General features: G+C 55.0%; 1 protein-coding gene across 6 annotated transcripts; it reads left to right on the top strand.

The window, feature by feature from the left end:
- Positions 1 to 355: 355 nt before the first annotated feature.
- Positions 356 to 8,427, top strand: LOC138807654 (glycerate kinase-like). Of its 6 annotated transcripts, XM_069993411.1 has the most exons (6): positions 665 to 721; positions 1,831 to 1,949; positions 3,776 to 4,192; positions 4,895 to 5,046; positions 5,815 to 5,990; positions 6,629 to 8,427. In XM_069993411.1, exons 3-6 carry the CDS (start codon positions 3,816 to 3,818, stop codon positions 7,502 to 7,504), a joined length of 1,581 nt encoding a protein of 526 aa, XP_069849512.1. In that variant the 5' UTR covers positions 665 to 721; positions 1,831 to 1,949; positions 3,776 to 3,815; the 3' UTR covers positions 7,505 to 8,427. The 6 variants fall into 6 exon arrangements, with proteins under 6 accessions (XP_069849511.1, XP_069849512.1, XP_069849514.1 ...); XM_069993410.1 differs by lacking the exons at positions 665 to 721; positions 1,831 to 1,949 and adding an exon at positions 356 to 506; XM_069993413.1 differs by lacking the exons at positions 665 to 721; positions 1,831 to 1,949 and adding an exon at positions 1,956 to 2,702.
- Positions 8,428 to 12,694: the final 4,267 nt, after the last annotated feature.

The following is a 12,694-nucleotide window of genomic DNA, read 5'->3' as shown; positions in this document are numbered from 1 at the left end:
GGAAGATCAAGGAACAGGAATTTCTGGCAGAGTCAAGAGGTGGATTTGGGGGTGGGGGGAAGGGGGGGGCTGGGAAGGTGGCTCAGTGGTAGAGCGCTTGCCTTGCATGCCTGAGGCCCTGGGTTCGATTCCTCAGCACCACAAAAGCAGGAAAGAAGAGCGTGAGATGGGAGGAGCGAGGACACTGAAGCTGTGGCTCGCTCAGGATGTATTAAAAACGACAGCATCCCACGGGAAGCAGCGGGCCACTGCGATCCGGGGAGACTCCCAGGCTCCGATCTCCACGTCGGCCTCTCCCGGCCCCGCCCCGCCCCGCTCCACTTCCGGGGGCTGGCTGCCCGAGGGCACTTCCGGTCTGCGGCACTTCCGGTTCCCCGGCGGCGTGGGAAGCCCGGAACTTCCGGAGAGTCGCTGTCGTTGCAGCGGGCGAGTCTGCGTCGGGAAGGAGCCTCAGGACCCCCCCCCCTCCGGGGGAACCATTCTGAGCCCAGGAGACAACAGAAAAGGTTCTCTCTCGCGTCTGCGGGCACACCTCGGCGGCCATCCCTCCGAAGAAGACGCGAGGGCGGAGCCTGGTGCGGCGTCACTTCCGGGCGTGTCCGGAAGTGACGTCGTCCAGGAGCGCCGCGCTGGGGAGTGCGAGGAGGAGTCGGCACTTGGCTGCTGCTTTCTCGTTTTTTTCCCCCCACCTGACACAGCGGAGGGAACTGGAGGAAATCCGGTCTGGTGATAGAGTTGGGGGACTTAGGGAGATGAAAGGAAGGTGGCTCAGTGGTAGAGCGCTTGCCTCGCATGCATGAGGCCCTGGGTTCGATTCCCCAGCACCACAGAAGCAGAAAAGGCCAGAAGTGGCGCTGTGGCTCAAGTGGTAGAGCGCCAGTCTTGAGCTGAAGAGCTGAGGGACAGCGCCCAGGCCCAGAGTTCAGGCCCCACGACCAAACAAACAAACAAAATACCCACCCAGTTACGTTGGAATTTGAGATCATCCACAAGCCAAGTAGAGACCTGGCATACAGATAACAAAAAACGGTACTTAGCTGAAATTCAAATTTAACTGGACGCCCTGGAATTTCATCCCAACCCTGAGTGTCCCTTCTGCCCTAGAACAAGATTGGGTCATCTGGGAAATAGGTACAAAGTTCGGTTGGGCTATGTGCCCTTAGCTCTAATAAACAAGCCCTGGAGATCCTCCTGGCTAAAGCGAGCGGCCCCCCCCCCCCCCCCATGGCGGTGTCTTCTGGGTGACCTTTCAGCAGTTGTTGGGCAGGGCTAGGCTTTTAGAGGAAAGCAGAGATCCAGTGGGCTTAAAACCGCCCATGTCTGAGAGTTGCTAGTATTCTGGGTGTGAGAAACTGATGTTTGATGTTTAAGTGCTCTGTCACAGACGCGCATACCCAACTAGTGAGAGAGCACTAGGCTCAGTTTCATTCCACATCTTCTCATTCTGGGTACCTGCCCCAGTGAGAGAAATGGAGATTCCCTAACCACTCACATCTAGTTACTTGAGAGACAGAGATAGGGAAGGATGCTTACAGTTCCAGGCCAGGGCAGGCAGAGAAGTTCCCTTTTTTTTATTTTGGGTCCGGTCGTGGGGCCTGAACTCTGGGCCTGGGCGCTGTCCCTCAGCTCTTCAGCTCAAGGCTAGGCTAGCGCTCTACCACTTGAGCCACAGTGCCACTTCCGGCTTTTTTTTTTCCCTGCTTATGTGGTGCTGAGGAATTGAACCCAGGGCCTCAAGCATGCAAGGCAAGTGCTCTACTACTGAGCCACCTTCCCAGCCCGAAGTTCCCTTTCTTAACTGCACACCATCACATTAAGCGTTCATCTTAGTTTGCAGAGGGGAGGCTGAGATCTGAATGGCTGCAATTTTTTGCCAACCCATATTGAAAAGTCTGAAAGACTCCATCTAAAGTGAAACTGAGGTTGTTTGTTCACACCTGTTACCCCAGGTACTGTGATGGGAAGCCTAAAATAGTCATTTCAGGGTCCAGGGTGTGCCTGGGAAGGAAGTGAGGTACATTGCAAAGGGCTGGAGATATGGCACAGTGGAGCTCCTGCCTTCCAAGTGTGAGGCCCTGAGTTCAAACCCAGGACCTTAAAGGGGGGGGTGCGGAGGGAGAGTGCACTATAAACCCACTTCTCAGCCTCCTTCCCCTGCCTCATCCACACTCGCTGATACAATTAGTTTGCAGCATTAATGGTAGGCATTGGTAAAATAGATGCCTTTTAGGGCTGGGAAGGTGGCTTAGTGGTAGAGTGCTTACCTATATCATGCGGAAGCCACTTCCTCAGTACGACATACACAGAAAAAGGTAGAAGTGGTGCTGTGGCTCAAGTGGTAGAGTGCTTGCCTTGAGCACAGAGAGGCTGAGGGACAGAGCCCAAGACCTGAGTTCTAGCCCCAGGACTGGCAAAAATAAAATAAATAGATGCCTTTTTAGGGAGTAGTGTTTAGCTCAGTGGTAGAGTGGGAGAAACATGGGAGAAAGCTCTTGGTTCAAGCCTTAGCATCCCCCCCCACACCCCCTTTTTAAAAACTTATTTATTTGCCAGTCCTGGGGCTTGAACTCAGGGTCAGAGCATTGTTCCTGAGCTTCTTTTGCTCAAGGCTACCACTCTACCACTTGAGCCACAGTGCTAGTTCTGGCTTTTTCTGTGTATGTGGTACTGAGGAATCGAATCCAAGACTTCATGCATGCTTGGTAAGCACTCTACCACTGAGCCACGTTCCCAACCCCATTCTCCCCCCCCCTTTATAAATGAACATTTGTGGCCTTATTTTCCCCAAAGCCCGAAGCTTCTCAAGTATTTACTTTGCCCAGTGGGGTAAATGACTATCTGGGCTAAGTTATGGGAGTCTGGACCAGCCATTGGCTTTTCTCCACTGTGGGTGGGTATGACTGAGGACTTGTTTTGCTCTCCCAGAGTCAAAAGCGGTGTTCTTGGCAAGAGTGGGCCTGGCCCACTATGTGGGTAGAAGGGCGTTCTTTACTCCCTGATGTAGATCGAGCCCCATAGCACATGGCCTCTTGCATGCATGCAGTACCTGGAGACTTCGCTAAAGTTCCCAGCCCTCCCACAACAGCTTTAACTCTCAAAGAATTCAAGTTGGTTGCTACTTTGGATTTGTCCCCGGGCCTCTGAATTAAAGTTGGTTGCTACTTTGGATTTGTACCCAGGCCTCTTGCTGATCTGAGCTGGCCATGTGTCTTATACAGTCTCCTAACAGAGACCCAGTTATTCCCAGCCCAGTTAGAGCAGGCTGGAGGCCAGTGGGCTGGAGGTTAGTGAGTAAGACAACCAACAACCTCCTGGCAGCAGAAATGGAAAGGAGGGCAGGTAGGAGTTCCTGCTAGAAAGGGGCATGACCGCTGGGCGAGGACTCAGAACTGCTGGCCGGTGGAAAAGGTGTGTGGGGTGGGAACCCACAGGTAAGAATCGTTCCCTGGGTGAATGATTAACTCCCAGCCCAAGAAAGTGACCTAGGGAGGAGGGTCCAGTTCATAGGAACTTTGGACTTGGGGTGTAATGTCCGGGGGGGGGGGGGAGACCAGTGTGTGGTCTGCAGAAGAGTAGGACTTGGCCGGGTGGCAGGGCTCCTAGGATTGGCAGGAGATCAGGTAGCTGTGGGCGTCAGGAAGTCTCCTGGAACTATCAGATGGTCCATTCTGGCAGCCGTGGCTGTGGCGTCTGAGCCCTCAGGGGTGGCTACGAGGGGGGCCCTCTTCTCTCTGGCCTCATTCTTGCTCTTTTTTTTTTTTTCCTCCCCTCTTAGGCAGCTATGGGTGTAAGGTGGTGCTGAGCACGAAGGGGCCATGGCTGCAGCCCTGCAGGTCCTGCCCTGTGCGGTCCGAGCCTCCTCACGTCCTTTCTCCTGGAGGGCTCCAGCGGCTCGGCTGGCCAGTGGCATGGCCTTGGCAGAGCATGCGCGACAAGTGTTTGACAGTGCCGTGGGAGCCGTGCAGCCGGGCCCCATGCTGCACAGGGCGTTGGCCTTGGAGCCCGGTGGCCAACAGCTGAAGGTGCGGGACCGGAGCTTTCAACTGAAGCAAAACCTCTACCTGGTGGGCTTCGGCAAGGCTGTGCTGGGCATGGCGGCGGCAGCCGAGGAGCTCCTGGGCCAGCATCTCGTGCAGGGTGTGATCAGCGTCCCCAAGGGGATCCGTGCTGCTATGGAACAGGCCGGCAAGCAGTAAGAAGCTGTGGGGTGGAGAGGTGGGGTGGGGGGTGCTGCTCCCCACTGTCTATTGGAAGGAAAATAGCTCAGATCACCTAAGCTAGACTGCAGGCCTCATCCCTACCACTAGTCTTCCTTTGCTCCTGGGTCTGACCTTCCACCCTTTCTGGGTGGGTGTCAGTGGCACCCTTGTTTATGCCTTTATACCCCCTTAGGAAATCAGGTGGGGTGGGGGCTGGGAATGTGGTTTCTTGCTAGAGTGCTCACCGAGCATGCATGAAGCACTGAGTTCGGTTCCTCAGTACGACATAAACAGGAAAAGCCGGAAGTGGCGCTGTGGCTCAAGTGGTAGAGTGCTAGCCTTGAGTACAGAGAGGCTCAGGGACAGTGCCCAGGCCCTGAGTTCAAGCCCCAGGACTGGCCAAAAAAAAAAAAAAATCAGGCTAGGCGCTGGTGACTCACGCCTGCAATCCTAGCTACTCAGGAGGCTGAAACCTGAGGATCTCGGTTCAGAGCCAGCCCAGGCAGGAAAGTCCGTGAGACTCATATCTCCAATAAACCACCAGAAAACCGGAAGTGACGCTGTGGTGGTAGAGCGTTCGCCTAGAGCTGAAGAGCTGAGGCACAGCGCCCTGGCCCATGACTGACAAAAACACAAAAATCAGGTGAGAGGAGAGGTGTCCACCCTCTCTCTTATTCAGTTTGCTTCCTCCTCAGGGAGATGTTGCTGAAGCCACACAGCCATATCCAAGTCTTCGAGGGGGCTGAGGACAACCTGCCAGACCGTGATGCCCTGCGAGCTGCGCTGGCCATCCGGCAGCTGGCCGAGGGACTCACTGCCCACGACCTGCTGCTGGTGCTCATCTCAGGTTTGGATGCCAGAATTGGCTCAGGGCAGCTGGCAAGGGGGGGGGTTGCTCCAAGTACCAGGTTATTCAGTGATTGGTCCGAGCTCCCAGGTTAAAGTTGGCACCAGACATAGGGGAGGCGGTGAGGAACTTAGATGGTACTAACTGTGGCTTTGGGCTCCCCTCAAATTAATCTTGTTAGCTGGGTGCTGGTGGCTCACGCTACTAGGAGGCTGAGATCTGAGAATCACAGTTCAAAGCCAGCCTGGGAAGGAATGAATGTCCATGAGACCTTTATGTCCAAGGATCCACCAGAAAACCGGAAGTGGTGCTGTGGCTCAAGTGGTAGAGCGCATGTCTTGAGCTGAAGAGCTAGCTGAGGGACAGCGCCCAGGCCCTGAGTTCAAGCCCCGCAACCGACCAAAAAAAAAAAAAGTTGCTGGGTAGAAAATGTCACTGCTTTTGGTGTTGTCTGCACAAATGTTATCCAGGGCGGGCACTCCCACGGAACCTTCTCCTAGGTCCTCTATCATTTCTCCCTGCTCTGAACCCTGTTCCAAGCTCATTAGGATTGGTTAGTTCTTCTTGTGGCTGCTAGGATCTGGGATACCCCAGGGCAAGCAAGCAGCCTCTCGTGGCTAGGGCATGGTGACTGTGAACACTCACTTTACATCCGCACGGGGGCGCTCAAGCCCCATCTTCCTTCACGGGCTTGTCTGCCATTGTCCACCCGGTTCCTGGATTGGGATGTGCCCCCCCCTCAACCTGAGACCCTCACTAACTCCGCAGGTGGGGGCTCGGCCCTGCTGCCTGCCCCCATCCCCCCCGTCACACTGGAGGAGAAGCAGACGCTCACCAAGCTGCTGGCAGCCCGCGGAGCCACCATCCAGGAACTGAACACCATCCGGAAGGCCCTGTCCCAGCTCAAGGGTGGAGGGCTGGCTCAGGCCGCCTACCCTGCTCAGGTAAACCCATCGCTTCTTCCCCTCACAGCCCTGGGCTCCCCATGTGTGGCAGGGAGAAGGCAGCCTAGACCAGAGTTCAGGCTGACGGTGGCCTGGTGTGAGATTCACTGTGGGGAGGGGGGGGTCCTTGAGAGAGGAGAGGAGGGGGTTCTCCTGGCCAGATATTTTTTGGGGGGGTCTTGAACTCTGGGCCTGGGCGCTGTCCCTCAGCTCTTCAGCTCAAGGCGAGCGCTCTACCAGTTGAGCCACAGCGCCACTTCCGCTTTTCTGGTGGTTCCTTGGAGATCAGACTCTCATGGACTTTCCTGCCCAGGCTGGCTTTGAACCGCAATCCTCAGATCTCAGCCTCCTGAGTAGCTAGGATGACAGGCGTGAGCCACCGGCACCCGGCCTCCTAGCCAGATGTTGAGTGAGCCTACCTGAGTGTGGTAACTAGATAGGGATGGAGGCGTGGCTCAGGCGGTAGGGTGCCTACCTAGCAGATGCAAGGTCCTGAATTCAAACCCAAGTCATACCAAACAATAAGTGAAGTGGTTAAGGATATATACTGAGTGCTGGATGCCCAGGGTCTGGGGGACAAGGAAAGAGGTGGACCAAGCCTGAGCCTGTACCTCGTGTCCCCCCTCCTCACCCCCTAGGTGGTGAGCCTGATCCTGTCTGACGTGGTTGGGGACCCTGTGGAGGTGATCGCCAGTGGCCCTACTGTGGCCAGCGCCCACAACGTACAAGATTGCCTGCACATCCTCAATCGCTACGGCCTCCGTGCCGCCCTGCCGCGTTCCGTGAAGACTGTGCTAGCTCGGGCCGACTCGGACCCCCGGGGACCACACGCCTGCGGCCACGTGCTCAACGTGATCATCGGCTCGAATGTGCTGGCGCTGGCCGAGGCTCAAAAGCAGGCTGAGGCCCTGGGTTACCGGGCGGCGGTGCTGAGCACTTGCCTGCAGGGTGATGTGAGGCAGCTGGCCCGCTTCTACGGGCTGTTGGCCCGCGTGGCTGCAGCCCGCCTCATCCCCTCCACCATGGCTGGAGCCGACGACGAGGACGAGGAGGAGGGCAGGCTGCACAAGCTGGCCGCCGAGCTGCAGCTTCCTGACCTGCAGCTGGAGGAGGCTCTGGGGGCTGTGATGGAGACGAGAGGCCCCGTGTGCCTGCTGGCGGGAGGAGAGCCCACGGTGCAGCTGCAGGGCTCGGGCAGGGGCGGCCGGAACCAGGAGCTGGCCATGCTTGTTGGAGCAGAGCTGGGGAGGCAGCCGCTAGGGCCCGTGGAGGCGCTGTTTCTGAGCGGCGGCACCGACGGGCGAGATGGGCCCACCGAGGCCGCTGGTGCGTGGGTCATGCCGGAGCTCTGCAGCCAGGCCGCTGCCCAAGGCTTGGACATGGCCACCTTCTTAGCCCACAACGATTCACACACCTTCTTCTGCCACCTCCAGGGCGGCTCACACCTGCTGTACACAGGGATGACAGGTACCAACGTGATGGACGTCCACCTGCTGTTTCTGCGGCCTCAGTGACAGCACGAGGCTGTGTGGTAGGAATCACACCCTAGCCGGGCGCCGGTGGCTCTCGCCTGTCATCCTAGCCACTCAGGAGGCTGAGATCTGAGGATCGCAGCTCAAAGCCAGCCCGGGTAGGAAACTCCGTGAGACTCTTTTATCTCCAATTAAAAACCAAAAACACCAGAAAACCGGAAGTGGCGCTGTTGGCTCAAGGGGTAGAGCGCTCACGTTGAGCTGAAGAACTGAGGGACAGCGCCCAGGCCCAGAGTTCAAGCCCCACGACTGACCAAAACAAACAAACAAAGAATTACATACACTGATGAGGCATAGACCCAAGGGCAGGGCCTTAGGGAAGGCAAACGTGGTCCCTTAGGGCCTGGCCAGGGTTTCCAACCCCTCTGCTCAGCCTTGGGTGCTTGGTTGTCTTCTTGTCCCATCCCACTCATGTCTTGCCATCACCTACGTTGGAAGATGGGGAACTGTCTTCCACGCCTAGCACTGGAGTGGTTGCAGGGCCCCCCGAGGACCAGAACCAGCCCCTAGGACTATTTTCTCCCTTCTTCCCTCTCACCACCCTCCCCTGGCCTGTCTCCTCTGCGGTGTGATGCTAGGAAGACTGAAAATATATGAAGGACCGTACTGTGGGCGTACCCTCCGCTGGGGACCCATTTCACTGAAATGGCACTCCGAAGCCAGGCACTGGTGGCTCACGCCTGTAACCAGAAGGCTGCGATCTGAGGATCATTTTATAAAGCCAGCCTGCGGCAGGAAAAGGCCTTGAGATTCTTTTTATCTCCAACGAACCAGGCAAAAGCCAGAAGTGGAGCTGTGGCTCAAGCGGTAGAGGGGCCACCTTGAGTGAAAAAGCTTAAGGGAGGGCGCCCAGATCCTGAGTTCAAGTCCCAGTGCTTCTCCATAAATAAATAAAACAAAACAAATAGCAATCAGTGCCTGTCTGTCTGGATCGTGGGAGGTTGTCAGGCTCCCAGCATGCTCTGTGGGTGAGTAGAGACCCACGGAGGTCAGGCCTGTGGACTGCTTCTGCCCTAACCAGGTTTTTTGTTTTGTTTTGTTTTGGGTCCAGTTGTGGGGCCTGAACTCTGGGCCTGGGCACTGTCCCTCAGCTCTTCAGCTCAAGGCTAGCGTTCTACCACTTGAGCCACAGCGCCACTTCCGGCTTTTTTTCTTTCTGCTTATGTGGTGCTGAGGAATCGAACCCAGGGCCTCATGCATGCAAGGCAAGCGCTCTACCACTGAGCTACCTTCTCAGCCCTTTTTTTTTTTTTTTTTTTGCCAATCCTGGGGCTTGAACTCAGGGCCTGGGTCCTGTCCCTGAGCTGCTTTTGCTCAAGGCTAGCACTCTAGCCCTGAGCCACAGCACCACCTCTGGCTTTTTCTGTGTACGTGATCCTAAGGAATGGAACCCAGGGCTTCGTGCGTGCTAGGCGAGCACTCCTTGGATAACCCTTCTTCACTTTGGTTATGCTGAAATCTGCCTCATCGTCTAGTCCTCTGGACTCCTCCAGGCCACAAGATTCTTTTTTTTTTTTTTTTTCTGTGCCAACTCTTCCAGAACATAGCTCAGATCTGGTGCTAGCCAGGAAATTCCAGTACTAAGTAGTGAGTCAGGACAATGAAAGAGTTGGGCATTGATGGGCTCATGCCTGTAATCCCAGCTACTCAGGAGACTGAGCCCAGCCTGGGCAGGAAAGTCTGTGAGACTCTGATCTCCAATAAACCACCAGAAAACTGGAAGTGGCGCTGTGGCTCAAGTGGTAGAGCACTTAGTGGGGCTGTGGCTCAAGTGATAGAGCATCAACTTTGAACAAAAAAAGATCAGGGACGGTGATCAGGCCCTGAGTTCAAGCTCTAATACTGGTGGGCGTGCATACAGACACACACACACACACACACACACACACACACACACAGGCAAACGGAGAGGAGGGTAGCAGCAGAATGCCTCCTGAGCCTTGGCTAGCAGCCGCTGTCTGACTCCCCTAGAACCCTCCTGCTCAATACAAATGTCCTTGGTGTCCGCCGGCTATCCTTACCGTGCGCCACGGCTCCAATCCCTATATGAGTGAGCAGCAGAATCACATAGGAATAAAAAGCCATAGAGAACAGTGAGGCATGGGACTGTTCCCGTAGGCCCTCCCTCTACCTGCAGGAACCCCAGGCCAGGCCGGGCCCACCCTCCTCCTAGGAAGAACCTCTCCCTCGTGGCCTCTGTCCATCCTTGCTGGCAGGCAGTTCATGATGTGGGGAGCTGGTGCACCCAGGGTAGGTGCTGGGGACTGGAGACATTCTGTCCGGGTACCTAGGGATGTGGCTGAGGGCCTGTCAGAAGTGTGTGGGCTTGGTCTTTGCTAGAGTCTCCTCTGCTCTACCTTGGGCCCTTTCTTTTTTTGGGGGGGGGGTCCGGTTGTGGGGCCTGAACTCTGGGCCTGGGTGCTGTCCCTCAGCTCTTCAGCTCAAGGCTAGCGCTCTACCACTTGAGCCACAGCACCACTTCCGGCGTTTTTCCTTTTGCTTATGTGGTGCTGAGGAATCGAACCCAGGGCCTCAGGCATGCAAGGCAAGTGCTCTACCACTGAGCCACCTTCCCACCTCTCTATTTTTATTTTTACTTTTTGGGTACTGGGCATTGAATCCAGGACAAGTGCTTTGCCAGTGAGCTACATCCCAGCCCCTTCTAGCATCTGATTTGTTTTGTTTTCCTTTTTTTTTTTTTTTTTTTGGTCAGTCATGGGGATTGAACTGGGGACCTGGATGCTGTCTCTAAGCTCTTTTCGCTCAAGGCTGGTGACTGCTGTATGGCTTTGGGCCACAGCTCTGCTTCTGGTTTTCTAGTGGTTGACTGGAGATGAGTCTCACAGAGGGCTGGGAGGCCTTGCATGCATGAAGCCCTGGGTTTGATACCTCAGCACCACATAAGCAGAAAAAAAAAAAAAAAAAGCCAGAGTGGTGTTTTGGCTCAAGTGGTAGAATGATAGCCTTGAGCTGAAGAGCTGAGGGAAGGCACCCAGACCCAGAGTTCAAGCCCCACAACTGATAAAAGAAAAACACAAACAACAACAACAACAACCCCTCACCAAAAAAACCCCAAAAAACAGAGTCTCACAAGCATTCCTGTGATCCTTCCACCATCCTTAAGATCTTAGGCTAAACTGGGTGCTGGTGGCTCACACCTGTAATCCTACTCAAGAGGTTGAGGTCTGAGGATCATGGTTCAAAGCCAGCCTGGACAGGAAAGTCCATGAGACTTTTATCTCCAGTGAACCACCAGAAAACTGCAAGTGGCGCTGTGGCTCAAGTGGTAGAGCACTTGCCTTGAGCTGAAGAGCTGAGGGACAGCGCCCAGAGTTCAAGCCCCACAACTGACAATAAATAAATAAATAAATCTTAGTCTCCTGAGTAGCTAGGATGATGCATGAACCACCAGTACCCGGCCTGATCTATCTTTATCTATCTATTATCAGTCTATATCTGTGGGTGTGGGTGTCTGTTTGTCTTCTAGATTATTGAATGAGGTAAGGCCCCCATATTTAGTAGGACAACTGCTCCCCCCCTTTTTTTTTGCCAGTCCTGGGGCTTGAACTCAGGACCTGGGTGGGCTCTGTCCCTGAGCCTCTTGCAGAAGGCTAGCACTCTACCACTTGAGCCACAGCGCCACTTCCAGCTTTTTTCTGTGTATGTGGTACTGAGGAATGGAACCCAGGGCTTCATGCATGCTAGGCAAGCACTCTACCACTGAGCCACACTCCCAACCCAAGTGCTTTCGGCTTTTGGCTGCTGTCTTTCCTGGCTCAGGTTTCTGCTGACCAGGTACCCACTTCATCTTCATGCCCGGAGGTTTTCCCTGCCTAGAGGATTTCACCCTGATTGGGCTTGACCCCTGTTTCTTGCCCCCCCCCCCCGCCTGCACCTGCTCATAGTCTCTTCTGGATGGCCCTTGGCGATCAGCTTACAACACACCCCTTTTTCCTATAGCTCAAGACACAGAGAAGGCCAGATGGCTTAACCAGGGCTGTACAGCAAGTCAGCCAAGATCCCGGGTGAGAAGATCCTTAGGACCTGGCTGGTCATTCTTAGCACCCTCTGAGGATCACACACCCTGAAGCCTGCCGGGAGCTCAGCTGAGCCAGGGGTTGCTCTTTTGCCTTCCCTGCTGCTCCTCAAAGCTTTAGGGGATCCATCAGTAAGGCACATTTCGTCTCTTCCTGACTCTGTGTATGGCTTGAAAGGAAACCATGTGCACGGAGCCTCTGTATACAGGCGTGTGCCTGCAGTTGTATGCACATCAGTGTGTCTATGTGAGGATGTGTGTGTGCTACTGAAGAGATGTGCTACTTGAGCCATGGTGCCACTTTCTGGCTTTTTGTGGGTGTGTGGTACGGAGGAATCGAACTCAGGGCTTCATACATGCAAGGCAAGCGCTCTACCACTTGAGCCACAGTGCCACTTCTGGCTGTAGGTCCTAACTCTGCCCTTTACATCTTTCTCGCCTTGGCCTCAGTTTTCTCCTCTGTCTAAGGGGGACAGTACTCTTGCCAAGACCCTCAGTCTTTGGAAATGTGCCAGGGGCACAGATCTGTGTGTAAAGGCTGTGTAAGTGGAGGTTCGGGGAGAGAGAAAAGAAGGATGAGGTACTAGTGCCTTCCAAGGAGAATTGTGAGGCCATCTCTGCTCAGGAAGTCTCCGTTCTTGCCATGTGTGGCCAGAGTTAAGGCCAGCAGGGTACTGGTGTTTAATGACTGAGACCCAGAAAGCAATTTGTCTGTTTTGGGGTGCCTGGAATGGTGTGTGTGTGTATGTGTGTGTGTGTGTGTGTGTGTGTGTGTGTGTGTGTGTGTGTGTGTGTGTGTAAACTCCAGGGTCGGGACTGGGAAGGTGGTTTAGTGGTAGAGTGCTTGCCTAGCATGCATGAAGCCCTGGGTTCCATTCCTCACCACCACATACACAAACAAAGCCAGAAGTGGTGCTGTGGCTCATAGTGGCAGAGCAAAAGAAGTTCAGGGACAGTGCCCAGGCCCTGAGTTCAAGCCCCAGGACTGGCAACAACCACCATAATAACAACAACAAACTCCAGGGTCTCCTGCATGCTGGGCAAGTGCTGTATCATTGAACTACGCCTCTCATTCAGGGAATGGTATTTGAGGCTCCGATAACTGGTTTGTCTGACCCCAGTCTACCCCCCCACCC

This window comes from Dipodomys merriami, unplaced genomic scaffold (genome assembly GCF_024711535.1).
Source record: "Dipodomys merriami isolate MVZ:Mamm:240054 unplaced genomic scaffold, mDipMer1.0.p SCAF_427, whole genome shotgun sequence".
NCBI lineage: Eukaryota > Metazoa > Chordata > Mammalia > Rodentia > Heteromyidae > Dipodomys > Dipodomys merriami.
Note: the sequence above shows the minus strand (reverse complement) of the source record. Positions and strands in the feature narration are given on the sequence as shown.

Bases quoted from the DNA above. Each gene is read 5' to 3' on its own strand.
- LOC138807654 (XM_069993410.1), top strand. From the start codon at position 3,816: ATGGCTGCAGCCCTGCAGGTCCTGCCCTGTGCGGTCCGAGCCTCCTCA. The intron at 4,193-4,894 runs GTAAGAAGCTGT...CTTCCTCCTCAG, and splicing joins ATGGAACAGGCCGGCAAGCA to GGAGATGTTGCTGAAGCCAC. The intron at 5,991-6,628 runs GTAAACCCATCG...CTCACCCCCTAG, and splicing joins AGGCCGCCTACCCTGCTCAG to GTGGTGAGCCTGATCCTGTC.